Source organism: Pelecanus crispus, chromosome 2 (genome assembly GCF_030463565.1).
Source record: "Pelecanus crispus isolate bPelCri1 chromosome 2, bPelCri1.pri, whole genome shotgun sequence".
Classification (NCBI taxonomy): Eukaryota; Metazoa; Chordata; class Aves; order Pelecaniformes; family Pelecanidae; genus Pelecanus; species Pelecanus crispus.
Window position 1 is genome coordinate 11176996 of NC_134644.1, and position 21321 is coordinate 11198316.

Here is a 21321-nt window from a genome sequence, read left to right on the forward strand (position 1 = left end):
CCTTCAGCCATAATAGTTTTTTTTTTTTAACAAAGACATTCAAAGCATATTGCAAATTGTCACCCTTATGTGCTGTTGTCTTATATTCTGTTTACTAGAGATGAAATAATTACAGTGTTTATACCAAAATGACTTGAAGGTTGATTGCTGATTTAATAATATCCCCTCCCCTTGGGTTTATATTTCCCATCTGAAGGTGGGAGGGTGCACAACATGCACAGAAACAAACAATATTCTTTGTGTAAAATAGAAGTATTTCCTTTCATTAATTGTTTTACTGACTAACAACATTCTTATTATATTTTGCCTGTCAACAAATGAATGATCTGAATAAACAGAGCTGGAGCATGATCAATATGGCAAGGTCCATATCACTTTCAAGCTGTAGGTTATAATTATACTTGTGAATGACAGGATTTAAATCTCCATAAATTATGTACCAAGCTTTGCATGCCTGTTCTTCTCCCTCATGTGTGTATACTTCAGTATTACAATATCATACAGAAGGTTTACTGTGAAATACAGTCACAGTCTATCATACCCCCTAGTGGAAAAGGATTTGAGAAACAAGTGCCAACATGGTTATGTGTATTCTTGAAGATGAGACATAGAGCTGATGCCAGATGGAAATGAGTTGAGGTTGTACCGCATTTTTTTAAAAAATACAGGCAGAGTGCAATTTCTCAAGATTGGAGGAAGATGAGGAGATTAGGATTGGATATTTCCAACATTAAACATTCTCTTAATGACCCTATTTCGTAAAAGAGAGCTTGCCTTAATAAAGCTCAGATTTGAAATTAGAGTCACTACTTGTCTATATGTTCATTTCAAAATCCTTTAATCTCTGGAGGTTAAGAAAAGCAATTAGTAATGCTCCAGAGGATTGCACAAAGTAAATTTTATAGCAGTGAAGGTAATTGTCTCAGGAAATGTTTGGTGGGCTTGAACTAATGACTTGCAATGTGTACACATTTCTACGCTTACTGTGTTCAGGAATTTGAAGCTTAAGTCCATTGTTTGTATTGCACTGAGGCCTCCTTTTCACCTTCTCAATTTTGGAAAAATTTAAATGCTCATACTGCTGTAATTGTGTTATATATTATCTATATATATAGGTATATAAACATACTTATGTCAAATCAAATTCATGGGAGAAAGCACATGATTAGAGGAGGCATTTTTGTAGTACAGCATGTTTGTGTGACATGATTTACAGAGCAAAGCAGAGGCAGAAAATTGTAGGTGGTCATTGTCATATAATACTTAAATGGATTAAGAAGTGTACACTGGCCATTTTGTTCTTTCTGTTACTCAGACCAGCTGTAAATCCGTTGACCACTTGATTCAGGTTTCAGCAGCATTTTTGACCAAAAATGTTGACCAAAATTGATGTTCTGAAGCATTGTGTCATACTATATTTATATTACATAATCAGGTACCTGAGTAAACTTTAAAGATTCAGGAAATCTGTGAAGGATCTGTTGTTCTGACCAACTACAAAATAAATTCCCTGAACTGTTGAGTAGAGAATATTGATCATCACCCAGACTTAACACTGAAAAGGCACACATCTTTCACTCTCTAATATCTTGACTGTTCAAAGATTTGCTTCATTTTGCACCTGAACTTGACAAATGTCAATGTACAGCTGTATGTATTCTCACATATCTATTGACATGTATGTACTTGCAACCAGTGATCAATTAAAAAATCTTTTTCAGTTTTAGCAAATTGAGTTTCTTGAGCCCTTCTCTGGAAACGCTTAACATGCTCCTTAAACTGCAGAATAACACACAGTGTTCCACAACATGCTGCAATACAGCCAAAAATGTATTACCTATTCATATTTATATCCTTTATATACACTAAGCATGAACTGTTTTTTTACAACATTGTCTATAGAAATGTGGTCATGTACTAAACATATAGGTAGCATGGAGAGACAAAGTTAAAGATCTGTTGTACTAACATCACACCTTATGTCTGAAAATGACCAAGTACTAAAGAAAAAGCAAAATCCCTGCTAAGGGAAAGACATTAATAACAGTTCTCACCAGTTAGTGGTTGATTTTCTATCACGACGCGCATTTCATTAGAGTGGTTTACATCATGCAGCTGGGTGAGGTGTAACAGAGAGACCACAAAGATTAGAGAGCTTGACAGTTTCAGAGTGATCAACGTCTTTCAAATGTAACTACATGGAAACAAAACTTAGGTCTGGATTTGATGGTTGCAGCTCGGACTTACCTCTGCTAGCTACATCTACAGCCTTTGTAAATCAGTAATGATTTGGCACCTTGTACTGCCCTCTTCTCCCCCCCAGAATGATCAGTGCTGCAGAGTGACTTCATGGAGCAACATTTCACGGGGAGAGAAGAGGGGACTACAAGGTGTCCAAATCATGAAATGTATTCTGACTGACAAAATACTGTCATTAGAATAATTTCAAGAGTGAAGTTACAGAAAAGGGATGACAGGTCCAGAAGGGGATGCTTTCCAACAACAGCAGTCCATGTTTAGTTTATCTCTGATACTAACCAATGCTAAATGATGGACTTCTAATTATCTTATATTAATTATTAATTTTATAGTAATCATTTAATCTATATGCATCAAAATTGTACTAAGTACATTGATACTAATTTACAGTGCAAAAGATGATGAAAGAGTAAAGATTTTACAACTCACTTCATCTCAGGTGAAGATTATTTTGCTAAGCCTACAATTTAAATGATTTAAAAAACAGACAACGCTCAATTTAGCGATTGATGCTATACTCAGTTTGTCCTATTTTTATTCTTCACAAAATGCAACTTCTGATGATTACTCAATATCTATGAATAATTTGCAGAGTTTTAAAATAATTTTTCTATTAATCTGTCACAAGCCATGAAACTTGACATTTTCACCACGCTGAGTACATGAAAGTTGCCAGCTTTGCCTGCCATGCAAATAAGGTTCTTAATTACAGTATTTAAAAGAACAAACCATACAAGTGCTATAATTTTTCACAACAAAAGAGTGTTTGGACCCTGAGAGAGTGGGAAAATGGTCCTAAAAAGCTGCTTAAATGTACAGTGATTTTTCTTTCACTCCCCAAAGATTAAGCTAAAGGATAAAAAAGTTATGTCATTTAGGAAAAAAAAAAAGGTAATTGTATTCTGTGTATATTTCCATTCTTCTTCTTTACACCTTTTAGTAGTCTGCCTGATACACAAACAGCAGAGAGTTTTAATTTTTAGCCAGTAATCATTCAATGCTTTTACTGACTTCAGGTCTGATTACCCTCTGCACACCTGTGTTGTTAATGGAGTCTGTTGAAATCAAGTGTAACATTTGTCTACTGGGATGATAGTCACCTTATGCTCAGTTTACACAAGTGACTTAATAATTAATGAAGAGCATGACTCATGTTTGGACTTTTGCAAAGGTAAAGGTTCTGCATGCTCATAGCTTTGATAAGACCCATATAGGACACAAATTTCTTTGATGAAGATTAGGTAGCACAACCAAAGACCAAAAAAACTAAACTTTGCTACAGCATCAATTCACAAAGCTACAAAACCCTGAGTGCTACAACCAGAGCCCTCCTGCCTGCCCTCTTAAGAACCTGTTGGCTTCTCCTTTAGCTCTGAGGAGACCAACTAGAAGATTTGTTCTTGAGCTTCTGCTGCCAGCTGTGAGGGAGAGACATTTGCTTTGCAAAGGAGGCACTGCAAGTGGAATTTATTGGGATCTTTTTGTTGCACTTACACATGTATTTTTTGCTCCGACTGCCTTTATGGCTCCTAAGGAATGCAAGCCCTTACACAGACAGGTCATGGTGCAGCTCATAGGCCTGGATATGCAATATTTACTGGCTAGCATGTAAAAAAAAAAGTGCACTATTTATCTTATTCAGCTAGGTCAGCAGGTCTGTAATATTCATGCAATCCATCCATCTATCCATCCATCTATCCATCCATCCATCCATCCATCCATCCATCCATCCAGATGACAGAGAGAATAAAAAGAGTGTGTTTGTCTACTTAGGAGAATGAGGTAGCCAAGGGCAGGAGAATCAGGAAAGACATAGACATAAGATTAATTTTGTATGATTCTTATAAGGGACTATTCTCTTAAACAAATCTCTACATGATAATCTTTTTTCATTTCTAATATTAGTTATTCTATTTGTGGACCAAGATTTAGTTCAAGAGTGAGAATCACAGTTTTCTATTCTCATATCTGTCACCAAGTTCTGTACTATCTTAGGGAAAATCAAGCAAACTGTCTTGAGTTTCAATTTACCCATCTGTAGAATGGAAATGATTACCTGTTCATAATACGTGAAATGTTATATGAATTAAATGTAATAGCACATATTCGTTGACTTGCTTGAATCAAAGGAGTATATCCTGCCTACCCTATAATGTTTATGAACTTTAATTTTATTAAAAAAGGAATATGATGGCGTTCTCAGTCACACAGAGGGATGAGTGGTAGAGAAATATGAAGTTAAAAATAGATAGATAAACTTCAGAAGCTCACTTATCTGTAAAAACCTTCTCTTGGGTAGGGACCAGTGAGTACATGGAAATGTATAACACTGGATTTTATTCTGCTTTTGATTAAAAAGGTGCAAATCCTCTGATTTAATGAGATGAAATGTTGTAATGGAAAGACAAACTTCGGACATTTTTATTTATAAGAGTCTCCCTAGATTTTTATGGTCTTTCTGTTTTGTCACCTAGAATTCATAAAATGCTGCAGGCCAAAATCCTTCTTGTTATTTTCACGTCTTTTTATATTTTTTAGCAGGAAAGTTACAGTGGAGAAGGCAAAATTATCTTGGTTATATGCACATTTATTAAAGAAAAGCACACAAAATATATCGTACCTCAGGGGAAAAAGCCACAAGAATAATGTAATGCTAAGAATGAGAAATCACTCATTTGTAAGTAAAGGAATGTATAGTTGAAACTTCCACCTTATTTTTGTTTCCTTATCCTCATTCCTTTTAAAACTGATGTATCTTTATATTATAAATTAGTTGTCAAATGAGACAATCTGTACCAGAAAACACAATGTAATTTCTTACAGAAGCCTGCATGCAATGAGTTACAGCAGTACATTTTTCAGACTATTTGTTTTCCAGATTCATTAAATCTGTGGAAGAAGTCAAGTTTGGATAAAAGTGGTTCCATTATTTCTGAATTACACTTTTATAACATTTTAAAAAAGATTATGCCAAATAGCCTTAGTCTGTTTGTTTGCTATTTAAAATCAAAGAACAGATGACAAATATTGCTCAACTTTTCTGAAAGGTATATCTTTTTATTGAGACCGAGCATAGCACAGTTCAAATTAAAACAAAAATGTTGCTTAATTTCTGGACAATAAATGGAATGGAAATTAAAAATCAAGCTATTACTAGTTTATACTACAGCTCCTTAAGGAGAGCAGGAGGGACTATACGTTGTTTCATAAGTGCAATATTAGAACATTCCTCTCAGTAAATCTAGATGGCATACATGGCAGAATCCAGAATCTGTCAATCTAGAAAAAACTTTGCAAGAGTATTAATCCACAGGTGTTCAACATACAACACAAGAAAAGATTAATCACACCAAATCAAGAAGAAAGGAATCATGAAGAATCTGTACAGTACAGGGAAGTTTGCAGATACAAACCTAACAAGACACTGTGCTACCTGTCACACTACTGCTCAGTGGTTAAGTAATCCTCCCTCACACTATCCTGCCTCTCAAGCTACCAATAATTTCCTGAGATGTTCACATTTAGAGCATACATATACCACATGTCATAATCCATCAGCATGATGAAGTGAAAATACCAAGTACTGTTCCACTGTTTAGGTTCTGGATGACTGAATATGATTAACTGGCTGATTGAGTTTTTCAGGTGTTAGAAAAATAACATGACAAACAATGAACAAAACCTATACAGCATGATTAGGACACTACAGCCAATGAACATGTTCATAATAGGTGAGGCTGGGAGCTCCAATCTTCAGTCTGTCTGCCCAACACTTCCGATTTGAACACATTTAAAGCTTCCCCAAACTTTCACCACTTAGTTTGATTTTCAGACATCTTCCTCAGTTCAAGTTCTTCTCACTGGGACGGTTGGCTGGCTTTTCAAATTGTATTTATTCCAGCCCAACCGTTTCAGCCCTTCCTAAGAACAAGGATAATGATAAGTATTTTTTGGTCGTGTAGGGGTTTTTCTTTGAAAAGGAAGTGGAAAGCGTCTCTAACCCCATTACTTGAAACCAGAGATTTGAAGTATAGCAAGAATGTGCTTGTAGCTGTCCTCATGATAAGCCTTCCAAATTCAAGCTTTTGTTAGATCACTGTTTACATAAAAATATGTAAAAACCATAGCTGACACTAAGGATATACTACAGTATAATATGAAAAATCAGTCTTGACTTATTTCGTATCTAGATACACAGTGTTTCTTTTCAAAGTGTTGTTTTCAATAAGATCCCTTGCTCCCAAGGATGAATGGTGGTCAAGTAGTAGAGAAGACCAATATTTTCAGGGACCTCAACTTCATTTTTATCAGACTTCAGGAAGTATGTTGCAAATAAGGTATGGAACTATAAAGGTGTAAAGGTCCTACCATTACTTTGAATTCTGCTGTTACCATCCAGTTCTGCCTCAGATTCAGACTCAGTTCATTTGAAGCCAAGTCATTTCAGGCAATTTTTTTTACAGACCAAGTAGCACTGTCTAAACTGAGAGCTGACTTCTGGGACTGCTGAACACTCAGAATGGTAATTGAAGCTAACGGGATCTCTGTCTCAGTAAGTGAAGTTCTTTAGAGAAGAGGCTGAATAAGCTGTACTCTGAGACATCAGAATGGACACCCCTTATTAGCAAGGGCTTGGATGTTAATATCTTCATGCATAACTTCAGCTCTTTATGGTCTTAATAATACCTCATATCTCATGTGAGTTAAGTATATCAATTCATGTTTGTCAAGCCTTTTGATAGTGTAGTGAAGAGCACCATAGAAAAACCCAAAACAAAACAAAACAAGTCAAGAAAAAAAGGGTTTTCTGACATCAAAGCAGGATTTGAATAATGTGCAATAAATAAATCCTGAAGCCACGCATTGAACAATGAGAATAAAATGCAACATTGAAGACCTGCTCATTAACCGAGCATTTTATTTCCTGTGTATGGAATAAGACAGAGGACTGTAGAAAAATATATAGGTATGATCATATATTTCAAGACTATAACATAATTAATTTTTATCAAAAGATTGATTTTTTAGGTTAACGGTTGGACTGATGATCTTAGAGGTCCTTTCCAACCTTAGTGATTCCTAGTTTTACTGTCATTAAAAAATAATCCAGCCACCAAGCCAGGAGACATGAAATTAATTATTACTACCCTTAACTGGTTTAGTGGTGGACTTGGCAGTGCTAGGTTAATGGTTGGACTTGAAGATCTTAAAGGTCTTTTCCAACCTAAACGATTCTATGATTCTATTTTTTGTCAACTGAACAAAAAAAAAAGTATGAAAATAATGGCTTGAGTTCAGTCCAAAATACAGTTTTTGTTTATTCTTATCACCCAAATAAAAGCATTTACCTTATAAGCCAAACTTAGTTAAATTTTGAAACTAGTCATTATTTTGAATTTAAAAATGTTAGTATTTTATTTTCAAAATGTCAAGCCACACTGCTGTGGCTGCTACAAATTTTGAAAGGTATTTTTCAGCTGAAGCCTCCATACAGTTTCCATATACACTTTCAGTTAACCTGAATTTTCATTTTTCATACAATAAACTATTCAAATAAAACACTGAATTCACCTCTATTCTCTGTGTGGGTAGGGAGAGCAGTCAGCTGAAAGTTGAACAACCAACACAAGGCCTGGGAGTTTGAGCTTCAGACGCTGTCGGATCAGTGATTTGGTCTTTTAACTTAGCTTTGGATGTACACTATAGATGCAACCAACCGTACGTGATACAGGAATATTTGTTAAGTTTTATGGCTTTGCAATCCAGGACATTATATTAGATAACCAGAATCAGCTTTTTCAACTTGCAAAATCTATTTATATTAGCATTTGAAGTTTAGCATGAGTATCCTGTTCATCCCCAACATTATATATATAGAGATTTTATACTTATATAGGCAATTATTGTTACAGTTCAAAACAACAGCAGCAGATAGAGATTAATGTCATTTTATGGAATGAATATAGAGTGCTCTGCTACAGGTTTTCCACTGAAATATTAGATATGGAAATGGGCATGTTTGTTGGTCAAGTTACCATGTCTCCTGAAAGGACCATTCTTTGAGTGCTGGGTTTAGGTGTGTCAGAAGGCAAAAATGGCATGAATAACATGAATGGGTGGAGGAAGCCAAAGCAGTAGAAAAAAATGGGAAAAAAGAGACACCTAGAGCATGAGATCTTCAACAGCAATAGGGAAAATCATTTAAGGCTAAAGAGAGAAATAAGAAACAAAAGGGGAAAAAAAACTACTGCAGCATCCATCAGAGAATGTAATATTCAGCTGAAAATCTCACTCTTAACTGGAGGCTGAGAATGGTAGGATATGCACTCTGAAATACTACAAAATCAGAATAATCTGTTTTCTTTCAATACAAAGGTATTCAGCTGAGCTTAGATCTGAATCCCCCTGCGCCCTTAGAAATGTTCTCAGTAAACACCCCAAGTATGAGAACATTAAATAAAAGTTCAGAAATAATTCATATTCTCATCAGAAACCAAATAAGTAATATATGTTCCAATTCAGTGGCTTTGACTATAGATTCTGAGTGTCCTTTCCACTACCCTCACAGTTTAGCTTACAGATTTTGGTATTTTTATTATATTTGGATGTTTCTTGATAATCTCTTGTGTTTGTAAGTTTATTCTACAATGTGTGAAGAACTATAATTACATGAAGAAGGTGAATGTTGCAGATTGTAGTATTGCAATTTTTTTTTTTTTCCAAAGAAATACAAACCCTCCTAACACTACTACTCATCTGACTTCAATCCATGATACCAGTCCAACAATCAATCACCAGGGGCATTGGACACCCATAATTAGATTATAAAATCATAACTATAGTCATTTTACGTCTGCTTGCATAATTACATCAGCATGCTAATATCCTTTTAATGGTCTCTAATGATGTAATAAGAAATAATGGAATTTATTTGACAGCTACATAACCATTAACAAACCATATTAAGCATAACTATTACTTCCATAAAGATTCAGGCTGTATCCAAAAGTGACAGCTAACATGTTGGATCTTTTCTTCAATGTTGAAATATTTCTAATTATGAATTCCCCAAATCTATTCCCACTCATCTTCTTCACAGGGTGAGCAAAGTTTATGCCAATGCAAACTTGACAACAAACCAACTGTAGAAGTGGACTGAACGCTCTGGGAGCCAAGCCTGAGGCTATACTGTGAATTGCAGGCCATCGGTTAAAGTTGGCAGGATTGTGAACAAGAGAAGATAAGATAAGCTGATTACTACCATGCATCAACTAATCAAGAACCAACACAGGAACTGGGAATCGGTAGGAATCCATGGCAAAAGCAATTGTTCACTTACCAAACTCTAAAGCACAGGAAAAAAATAAAAATATAGGGAAGCATGAAAGATATTTGCAGACAAAACTAACTAAAGGTAGTAATGTATGTGTGAAGCAGTCTCTTTAAAATTATTTTTTTCAGAAAAAAGGACAAGAAACTCTTAATTGAGAATTAAAAGAATTTTAGAACTCACCACTCAGCCTGTCTCCTCAGTTCTTCTTACACTATTCCTATTGAAAGCTATGGCTTTGTCTATACTCTCAAATTAACCCTGTGGTTCTCATGAACATGTCTTTACTCTGAAATCTTTGCAACAGTCTAAAAAATTCAGGCCTACATTGTTACTTTCTTACCATTCAGAATTCTTGGAGGGAAAAGAGAGAACTGCGAATTTTACACCAAGCTAATACGCAGGTCAGAGTTCAAAGTAGACTTTTTAAAAAACTGAATCCCTAAGAAAAAGAGTACTTTTAGGTGCCTGTAAAATAAAATAATTTAAATTGCCCTTGATGCCTTAGGCCAAGTAAAAAGCATATTTCCTGAGAGGCCTCATTCTTGCACTTTGATGTGTCAAAGGTAGATTAGGAATAACCGTGACATCAAGTCTTTCCTGAAACCCCTCTCCATGATGCCACTCGGAAGCGAACCACAGCCTTCAAATTCATCCCATTTTCCAATGAGGCTGTGTAGTGATGACAAAGAACAAATCTAAAAAGTGTTAATTCTTTGCTTGGTGACACCTTTTTCTAAAGCTTCTACTATGGCTACATCTACTGTCCAGCTCCACATTTCTTTAGCATTTCATGGATTTAACCTGAGTCAAACCATCTCACTTTCTCAAGTAAAGAAAATTTATTATGGATGGATTCTTCACTAACTTGAGATTTGGGATAAACTTTCACAGATTTATAGATCTTTTAATAAAGCAAAGACTGTGTTTGTGTTGACAGAATACTTGGTCCTGTTTGGAGTTCCTGTCATTCAAAACACACTTTTAAAATACTGACCACACAATACACATACTTTCAGTACAGTCATATGACTGCATATTAATGGACACAAAATAACCAGCTTCCCTAATGTCACATATTAAAAAAAAAGAAAATATTGCTCATAGCTAGCTATATCACTGGAGGGATATTTTTCATTAGAGAATGAATCTACAGCCTGCCAATTGCAATGTTGTTGTGATTTACCAAATCATAAAAAATAACCAAAATTCTTTATGCTAACAATTAGAAAGGTAGGTGAAAGTGCTCTTGTACTGTAAATGAATGAAGTTAATGAAGCAGAACCCATTGATTCCAGCAGAGAAATTGTTCCATGGGATTACCACTTTAAATGTGCAGCAGACTTTATCTGCTAGTATTCAAAGTCAAGGTTGCAAATCCTGTTTACAAGGAAGACTATATAATATTGTCATTTTTTGTAATTTCAAAACTCAGTTCTCATAAAAAATACATTTCATAAAATACAAGCAAAAAGACTTTCAGCAATAGAAAGAATTGTTCTAGCAAACAAAATATGGGAATATTTTCCTTTTAAACAACTAAAGCCAATATGCCTGGTATTTGTCAGAAATAGAAAAAGATTTTCTCACCAGTAGTCTATTTCTCCCTATGTATACAATAAGAGAAGAGGTAGATTTTTTTTTTTCAAATAATAATAAACACTTTCATTAAAGATGAAACATCTTCAGACTATGGCTTAAAACACAGTATTAAACAATGAATTACATTCACTGGAACTGAAGGTTAAACAAAAGCTGATGGCAGCACAAGTAAGGCTCAGAAAGATGCTGCACTTCAGCAGCCTGACTCATGGGCCAAAACAAGCAGCCCCAAACCCTCTGAAACATAGGCAGGAACTGGATGCTACCCAGACATCAGCTATTTTCTGTGCGCCAAGATGCGACTTCTTTCCAGCAAGCTGTCAAAAACCTCCCACAGCTGACCCTTCTTTTCCATTACTTTTCTATCAAACTATTTTTACTTTCTGTTTTGGAAAGTAAGAATGGAGTTTTGTGAAGTAAATGTTCCTACCAAAATGATTTCAGAAAATCCCCAATCTGAAAATTTTTACTGGACGTGGCAAATCATAACCTCCTAGTTCAGGAGATTAACAAGCAGAGCATCCATCAGTGTGAATCATATGAAGAAAAACAGTAGCTCAACATAGCTGAACTCCCTGTGACTTCTTAAATGAGGAGCTGACCAAGCGGCACAACCTAGTGTGCCACATGCCAGACTCAAAGCCAGGGACCCAAGGTCTCATCCATCTCTGATGACATTTTCCCCCTCAGCAACGCTTTGTATAATGACCCTCCCCAAGACCTTCCTTACCTAGAAACTGTTAAATAAGGTTGGTAATATTTTTACAGCACTTTGAACAGGCTATTTTTCCCTACAGAAGCATAGGAAAATTTCAGTCTTTATAATTTTTTTTTTTAAATAATTTGTTCCTGTGTGTAGGTGACGTTATAAAGATCATCATGATATTCTTTTTTGTCTCTCACACGGTCTCATTAATTTTGGCATTAAAGAGTAGATATTTCCTTGTAAGATAAACTATTCAAAAATAATGAGAAATCCAATAAAATAAAAAGGGGCAAATTCCATGTACGTACTTGACATCATCGAAGACACTCATCTGCAGCTTCAGGAGATCTGCCATTTCCTTTATTAACTCCAAGCCCTTTTCCACACTCAGGGGGCTGTTGAAAGTGAGCAAGAAAACAGAGCATTACGAAAATGGAACTCATCAATACTTGAGAGGCTAAAAGTCCCAAAAGAGTTATCACCTTGGCCTCTTAGAGTCTGAAAGCCACCACTAACTGTATTCCTGTCACATAGTGATCGTGATATCAAGGGAATTGGGATCAGGTGCTTCTTCAGGCATGATGAATCACCTGAATTTTCCAGCAATAAGACAAACAATAAGGTGTAAATGGAATTGTTAGGAAGTGTAATGGGCCCATGATGCAGCAACCAGTTCATCTCAGTCCTCAATAAAAAATGTAATAAAGTAAAAGGACAGAAAGAGAGAAAAGGATTGACAAGACAAGGAGGGAAACAAACAATGAAAGTTAAATTGCAGGCTTGGTATCAAATGGACAAGGGAAAAGCATATTTTTAAATTCATTAGTTTTTAAGATGAATCTTCACCCAGTGAAAGGATACAAAATTATTATGGATTCGAAAGTAAACAATGGAGTAAGGCACACAGTCCAGAGGACACTGATTAGATACATAGGATTTAGGTTGGTGCGTGCATGCACTGCTGACAGAACCCGCTTTAAATCTTTTAACCTTTGTCAATACCACATTTACATTTTTTAATTTAGAAAACAGGTTGCAATCAAGCCTAACACAAGAGGACTGCTATCATTTAAAAAAGCACTTATCTAGATGCAAAAACTATATTTGCAAAAATATCAGATTATTAGAGTTGTTACAACTCTAAAGATGCATTAAGAACAGTCTGTCCCTAATATACAGATCATACCTTGTTTAGTTGTTGTTCAGTACTGTGAAACCAAACACAAAAGTAGAAAGTAAAAAGATAAGGAAATGGTATAACAATGTTCAGTGAGAACAACAGATACAACATTCCCTGTCTAAATTGCGATTATAGAATTATTCTCAACATTGTTAAAGCTGCAAAGATCATAAAATTAAACCTTACAAGATTGATACTTACCTAACTTATGCCATGGTAAATCAAAAACAACTTTCATGAGACTACCCCAGAGGAAAAAAGGTCCTGTATTTTTTCCTTCAAGGATTTATAACAAGTAGGAGAAGGACGTGTCAAAAAAAAAGTATGTACTATTAGACATGATCTTTTCAACTGGACTAAAGGGAAAAAAAGATTTTTTCAGAGCTCTGTACCAAGGTTATTATTTCTACTTCACAGTGAAAGTTTTTGAATCTAATTTTATATCGTGGTAATCATTGCCACAATTTTATTTATTGTCTGCAATGAGCACTGTTTATTTATTTATTTATTTATTGCACTGGGTTCTGCATACACTGCCCTAAGGGCACCTCTATTTAAATAATGGGATGTCTCATGTGGATCTCGGTTAGGATGGAATTGCTCAGCCTCCCTTCATGCTACTAACCCAAAATGCTCAAGAGACCTCCTGTCACACAAGCAGAGGTAGCCCCTCAAGGCACCAGATAAATTTAGAGTTTTTCTAGATGTCTGAGACAGAAATGTTCTTGTGTGAAAGTAACAAAAGAATCTGATTGTTTCTGTAAGGAAAAAAATGTACTATAGATTATTCATAAAACCCCTATATTTCAAGGACTGACAGTGGGTAGAAATGTGATTATTCCAATCACGATGAAAGCAGATTGTCATAGTGAATCAGGGGCTTATGTGTTAATTAAATCTTTTCTCCCAAAGATGTTGGCTTAAATTTTATGGAAACGATTGGTGTCAGCAAGTGGGCTTTTACTGTAATAGCAAGTCTACACAGCAGTGCAGTGTCGTCCCTTTTTTAACCAAGGGAGTCTCATTTGTAAAAGCTCAACCTCCTACTCCCTGCTTACCCTTCCTCCCCTGAAAAAGCATTCCCCAGCTTCAAAAACAAGGTATGCTGCTACAAGCCAATGTAGCAACAGTAATGGGGGACGTAATCAGAACATTTGAATGCTACAACCCAGAAAGAATGCTGATGAGAAAATGGTACTGGAAGGCCATTCTTTTGCAAGCCTGAGAATCCAGGACTAGTCTTAGTAACTCTCATCTAACATCAAACTAAAACACATAGGTTCACAAACTCACATGTGGTTTGTTAGGCGAAGAAATTGTCATTCATAATGGCATAAGAAAGCTGCAGAACCAGTACTCTCTGGTACCAGTGCTATTATTGATCACACTACCACATTTGAAGATTCACATTAAGAATGATTAATTTATATCATATTTCCTAATGCAATTTTTCCAACTTCTTAACATTGACACATACTAGTACTGTTTATTACAGTTCTGTGAGAGTTGTATTGTAGAAGAGTTGAATATTCAAAACCTTTCTCTCAAAATGACAGAACATCATTCTCCACACTCTATTTCTGCTTTCTTTTGTCTAGTGTTGCATTTTGCTCAGTGTTGCGCGGTTTGTACAGTGACTGCCTTTAGCTTTGTTTACACGGAGAAAATACACCATTCCCACCAGCACAGTGTTAAGCAATCTAGCCTGCATTGCAACAGCACTGTACACCGACATCACCCATCTGATTTCAGGTTTATACAAGGACTGTTACCAGAAGACAACTTGCAAACATCACCTATCCTCCTGCCCGTGGTCCTCCCGCACACCCCCAGTGCAAGCACACAGTACTCATGGAACAGCCACTATTTGTGATCTTTCACATACTATGCTTGGTTTTCAGCTTGCTTGATTCAGTGCTACATGGGAAGAAGTTTCTGTATTGTGGAGTGGGGTTTTTCTTATGAATATGATTCATCTATTGATTGTGAGGGTTCTACAACGATGGAATTCATTCGAAGGAAATTGTTACATAAACCAAGAAAGAAAGACAAAAAATAGTTGTTCAGATAAGAAACAAAGAGTGAGATATTCCAGACAGAAATTGCAATTGTAGAAGGAAGACTCTTTAAACAACCCTGATGATGAAACTATTTTATCAAGGCCAAAGACTTGAAGGATAGCTAAGGGTGGGGTAGGGTTCACACTACTTTGTCTGAACTGTCAGGATGGTCCTTTCAGTTCCCTATAGTGGGGGATGAGAGAGGGAAATGTCTTTTTGGTGATGGGCCTTGCTGACACTCGGAGCAGCACAGCACAGAGTGAGTCTGTGCCCCTCAGTTTCCAGACATGCTACAACACAGGTCCAGCTCATGTACATTTTCTTTTGGGAGCCCATGATAACACATTTCAGTACACCAGTAATGGTGAACCCTTAAAAGAGAAATCACAATTTACATAGGCCTCAGAGATACAAAGCAGCAAAAGGCCTACCCATGGATGCTATTTATGCTTTCAAGTTCTCTTGAGGCTGGCTAACCCTTTCTACGTCAAAGAAAATTAATGGCTCTTCAGTGTCTTTAACAGTCCTTCTTGATTTTACCACTACTTTTTTTTGATTGCCTTGAAGATTTCTGATCACCTTTGATCTAGATTTTGGCCTTAGGAAGAATAAACTGTTGGATGGCATAGAACTTTTTGTAGATGACACAGCTGTTGCCAGCTGAGCTCTTGAGATAATGGTTACTTTGGGTTTCCTACCTTTGCTCTCATCTCACTTGCTGTAGATTTCTCTTTTGTGTCTTCTTTCAAGTTAACTTGATATGATAATAACATATAATAATAGCAGCTAAAACAAAATGTGATACATCTCACAGTTTAAAATAATTCTTTTGAGGTCCTTCTTAGGTTCCCATCTCCAGTTCTATAGAGCTTGGAAGATGAAACAGAGTCAGAAAGTATAGAAAATTCATGTATAACTAACTAACTTCCATTGCTTTATCTTCTAATGCCATTTCTATCTGTGAGTGCTAGCCTAAATATTATTTTTCAGTTGACAGATTCAGACCCTACTGAATCAGTAGCAGAACTCTGTCCCACTCAGATGCCAACCTCTATCTCACATTATTTGTAGAAGATACTTTGTTTGACAGGTTAATGACAATGAAGAAATAAATGAGGAATGAAATATAAATATTTCCTTTGGCATTTATATAGATATATATAGTTTTAAAGTCTGGCAGTGTGTCATCTGCAAAATATTTCACTGCTGCTTTTGTTTAATCTCACTTTTCAGGGCACAGCTCTTGCACTAAATTAGTTATACCTGCTGGAGCATATGGCTTATATCTCTGCTAAAAATAGCCAATGTTGTATAGTAGTACTACATATTATCCCTTCAGATGAAATGATTCCCCAGTTCAGTGCAAGACTCTGATGTCATGATTTAACATCATGACACAACCGTGAAAACTTCTCTATCCATTTTAATCATGTGAAAAATAAATAATCCAATCCATACCTACTTGTCTGAGCTAAAATAATCATGAGCCAATCAGCTCCCTACAACTTCATCAAGAGTTTTGTCTATCAAAAAAAAAAAAAAAACAAAGCAGATCTAGGCTACAAAGCTATTTTATTTAAGGACAAATCTGAAATGTAAGCACAGGAATAAATATCTCCTAACTTTAATGCAAGCTGCTGAGCACTTCTGAAAATTAGTGTAATCCATTTAAATGCTCAGGATTGGATTTGGGAACCCAACTTTATGTAATTGTTTGTTAAAACGTTTCCACAAAGTGTACTAGACATTGAATACAGGAAAATTAGATTGCCTGGTGAAAATAATATTCTATATTTTCCAATATCTAAATCCCTCCCAGTGAGGGAGCTGAAAACAAAAATATTTTAAGGAACAATCCGTTACAGAGGTAATTTAAATAATAGAACATTGGATTATAATCTTCCTCTGCTATTGTCTATCAAAGATTTCACTTTTCATTTGCTCAATTTACAAGAAAAATACAATGATAAGGATTCATCTCTAAAATCTGGTCATAGAATCATAGAATCGTTTAGGTTGGAAAAGACCTTTAAGATCATCCAGTCCAACCATTAACCTACACTACCAAGTCCACACTAAACCAATCAATGGTAGACTAGTCTAAACCATGTCCCAAAGTGCCACATCTACCCGTTTTTTGAACACTTCCAGGGATGGTGACTCCACCACCTCTCTGGGCAGTGTGTTCCAATGCTTGACTACCCTTTCCGTGAAGAAATTTTTCCTAATATGCAATCTAAACCTCCTGTGGTGAAGCTTGAGCCCATTTCCTCTTGTCCTATCACTAACTACATGGGAGAAGAGACCAACACCCACCTCACTACAACCTCCTTTCAGGTAGTTGTAGAGAGCGATAAGGTCTCCCCTCAGCCTCCTCTTCTCCAGGCTAAACAACCCCAGTTCCCTCAGCCGCTCCTCATAAGGCCTGTGCTCCAGACCCTTCACCAGCTTACTTGCCCTTCTCTGGACACGCTCCAGCACCTCAATGTCTTTCTTGTACTGAGGGGCCCAAAAGTGGACACAGTATTCCAGGGGCGGCCTCACCAGCACCGAGTACAGGGGAACAATCACCTCCCTGCTCCTGCTGGCCACACTATTCCTGATACAAGTCAGGATGCTGTTGGCCTTCTTGGCCACCTGGGCACACTGCTGGCTCATGTTCAGCTGGCTGTCTACTAACACCCCCAGGTCCTTTTCAGCCAGGCAGCTTTCCAGCCACTCTTCCCCAAGCCTGTAGCGCTGCATGGGGTTGTTGTGCCCGAAGTGCAGGACCCGGCACTTGGCCTTGTTAAGCCTCATACAGTTGGCCTCAGCCCATCGGTCCAGCCTGTCCAGGTCCCTCTGCAGGGCCATCCTACCCTCAAGCAGATCGACACTCCCACCCAGTCTGGTGTCATCTGCAAACTTACTGAGGGTGCACTCAATCCCCTCATCCAGATCATTGATAAAGATATTAAACAAGGCTGGCCCCAAAACAGAGCCTGGGGAACACCACTCGTGACCGGCTGCCAACTGGACTTAACTCCATTCACCACTACTCTCTGGGCTTGGCCACCCAGCCAGTTTTTTACCCAGCGAAGACTACGCCCATCCAAGCCATGAGCTGCCAGCTTCCCAAGCAGAATGTTATGGGAGACTGTGTCAAAAGCTTTACTAAAGTCCAGGTAAATGGTCCCAGAAAGGTGGCACAACTTAGAACAATCCCATTAAGTGATTTTCTTCTCAGTCACTGCTACAAAATGTGTAGAATTTGCTAGCCATTTTTTGAAATCTGTCTATACAATCCCACTGTCTTCAATGGCTTTATACATAAGTGAGAGAATATCTGTTCCTGAACAAATTATGAATGAGGAACAGAATATGTCTTCATCTGGAAAAGGCCTATCAAGTTGCCCTGGTCAAGACATCTTCCTGACCCTCAATTTCACTATCTGCAAAAATGAAGGCAATGATACCAACTTTCTTTGTCTAGATGCCTAGTATTGTTACATAAAAGACTGTTATTATTTGACTTGCATCCCTTCTGGATCTAAGAATAGAAAGAGCAGCACGACTGGCTGTCCCTAAAGGCTGTATATATTTCTCCCTACCAAATACAGAGATGATGTTGTAGTAGCAAATACCACATAACCCGAAAAATAACTTTTAGTTATATTAAAAACTTCCCTCATTCCCCTACCAAAAATTTTGTTCCAAATTTTTTCAACACAGGGGATCTGACAGAGCATATCTGGCTGATTTTAGAGCATATTTAGAGCACCTGGATCCAGGTGAAGATAACTTAGTAGCCTTGCTAAATGCCTGCTGTGGGCAAATGGAGTAGGAGGCAAGAGTTTTATGGACCAGATGTGCCTCATGAATGGCCAATTAGACCACTCCAACAAAAGAGTAGTGCTGAATATTGAATACTGATCTCAAGACCAGTTCAGCTTCATGCTGCAATTATCTGAATAATGCTACAAATGTTTGCCACATTTCCAAGAAATTCCCAAGATAAACTACAAATCTGATGAGTGAGAACAACCACTTTGAACGATGGACTGTCTATTTTTGACCTGGACCTAATGATTTATTCATTCAAGGCTCAAAGCTTCCTCTTCTCATTAAAGAACAAGAAGGAAACATGTAAATGAAGGAACAGGAGGAGTTCTGTGAGGAGTGACACTGGCAGTATGGTCAGCTCTGCATGCTGAGCTAAATGGAGTTGAAACTCTAATGAAAGCCAGTGGGCAATGTCAAAGGGAACAAGAGGAAAACCAGAAGTAAACAATGATGAAAACTATATGTTCTGTATTTCCCAACATGCCTGTCAAAACAATCCCATAAATTGATCCATTTTGGTAGCGAAAAATCTGGTCCAGTTATACAGATGGCTTGACTGCTAGTGTTTGCCAAGCCTGCTCTCAGCCCAAGGAGAGCAACATGTAGCTCAATGTTACACTGAGGTTATGTTAGTCTCACAAGCAGTTGCTCTCATTTGCTTTTCCTCCTCCCAGTTGCCAAGTGTCTTTGGAAACCCACTTACTGAACTCTGAAATGCTGCCTTAGTGCCATCATTCAAATTATGTATTGTCTTTTCCAGACTGTACCTAGTGCCCTTCCAATACTCTGTTTAGCAATTGTAATGCAGCACTATAATGGACATCCAGTCAGCCCTGTCAGATTAGTTCAATTGAATCATTTTCTGCAAAAATGAAGAATAATCTACAATACAGAAATAGGCCTGACATTGGGAATTGCACTCCTTAAACCTAAATGTCAGTCTAATCCCCAGTAAAATCTTAAGTAAGGCAGGGTTCAATCCACCTAAAATTTGCATAAATCCGGACACAGGCAATGAAGGCTGGTTTGCCCATTTTTAAGAGTGCTGAGCACTGCACGAAAATTGCAAGGCATTTCTCTACAGCCTGATAGTCATCTGAGTGCTTAACCACAGTCCTCCCAGCAGTATCAGAAAATGCATTTTCTGGGGAGGTAAATGCCACTTACACCCAGCCTCTCTTTCACTATCCAAACTCAAACACAGTGGCATCTCCGCTCCACCTACTTCCCCTGGAGAAGGCTCAAAAGCTACACATGTGTTCAGCTTGAATAGTATTGAATCCACATCTCGGCCAGAGGAAGGTAGAACCCAGCACCTAGGACTTTTGGGGAGGAGACATTTTTCATTTAGACTAATGTTTCCTTTAAATACTCTTTCAATATTTACTACTGTAAAATGCACACATGCTCAAAAACTAAATTTGGACCAGCAGCCATCCTTCTTCCTGAGTGCTGCAATTAAGAGTCATGCTTGCTCTTGCATGTTGTCTGTCTTCTTCTGTTGCTTTTATGCCTGAAGATGAACCACTGGGCCATCAAGAGGATGATTGACAGTGCTATTGCTCAGGGCTGGTACATAGAGCACTCTCCTAGGATGCGGGAGTGAAAACTGCTCAGTCTAACTTCAGTAAGATCTCTTCCATCTCATGCTTCACTTTCTAACCCCTGCAGTAATAAGCAGAAGACAGGCAGAAGATACTCTACATGGTGCTTTTCAGCAGAGGAGCACTAGACACACTGGATTCTAGAATATCCTACTTGTTTGGCACATCTCAGTGAAACAGGGAGATACCTTGCAGTCTGGGCTGTCTTCTGGAGTCTCCAAAAGTCCCTTCTAATCAGTAGAGGAAAAGAGGTGCCTAACCTCCCTGTGTGGGTATGTCTTCACTTGTCTCTCGGGGAGCTCCCCATCCTTAGGGAAGATGTTCAGCATCCAGCAGCTCTAAGTTTGGCACCTAAATGAGGCAGTCTGGCTTTTACCCCAAATTCTGAAATAACCGCATTTCAGCTTTAAACCTAGAAATATGCCTTAAAGGGAAAAGGTATTTACCACATGAATAAGAAGACAGATACCCAACACTCTTGAAAACAGAAGCTAAATGGACTAAATCTCTTGAAGAATTTAATTTCAGTAATCAACTTTTATTAGACAATGAGAGGTACATGCAGATTAAGCCCTGCAGGTGAAAGTGTTGGGTTAAACCTGTAAAATTCTTACTCTGTTGGGTCTTTACACCACAGATTCACATGTTAACAAAAATAATCTACCAGAAGACCTAGTGCGACAACCGCTTGGATGGGTTCACCAAAGATTAGTGTTTTCTAGTGGTGGTACTTTACTGTAGAAGCTAATGTGAGGCTT

The 21321-nt window shown here is 37.3% G+C and overlaps 1 protein-coding gene across 1 annotated transcript in view; it reads right to left on the minus strand.

The window, feature by feature from the left end:
* The window catches only part of PTPRN2 (protein tyrosine phosphatase receptor type N2), a 691758-nt gene that overhangs the window by 375924 nt on the left and 294513 nt on the right, over positions 1 to 21321 (minus strand). Inside the window, exon 11 of the mRNA XM_075704660.1 lies at positions 12206 to 12292. Coding sequence (XP_075560775.1) covers positions 12206 to 12292 — 87 coding nt within the window. The remainder of the gene's footprint in view (positions 1 to 12205; positions 12293 to 21321) is intronic.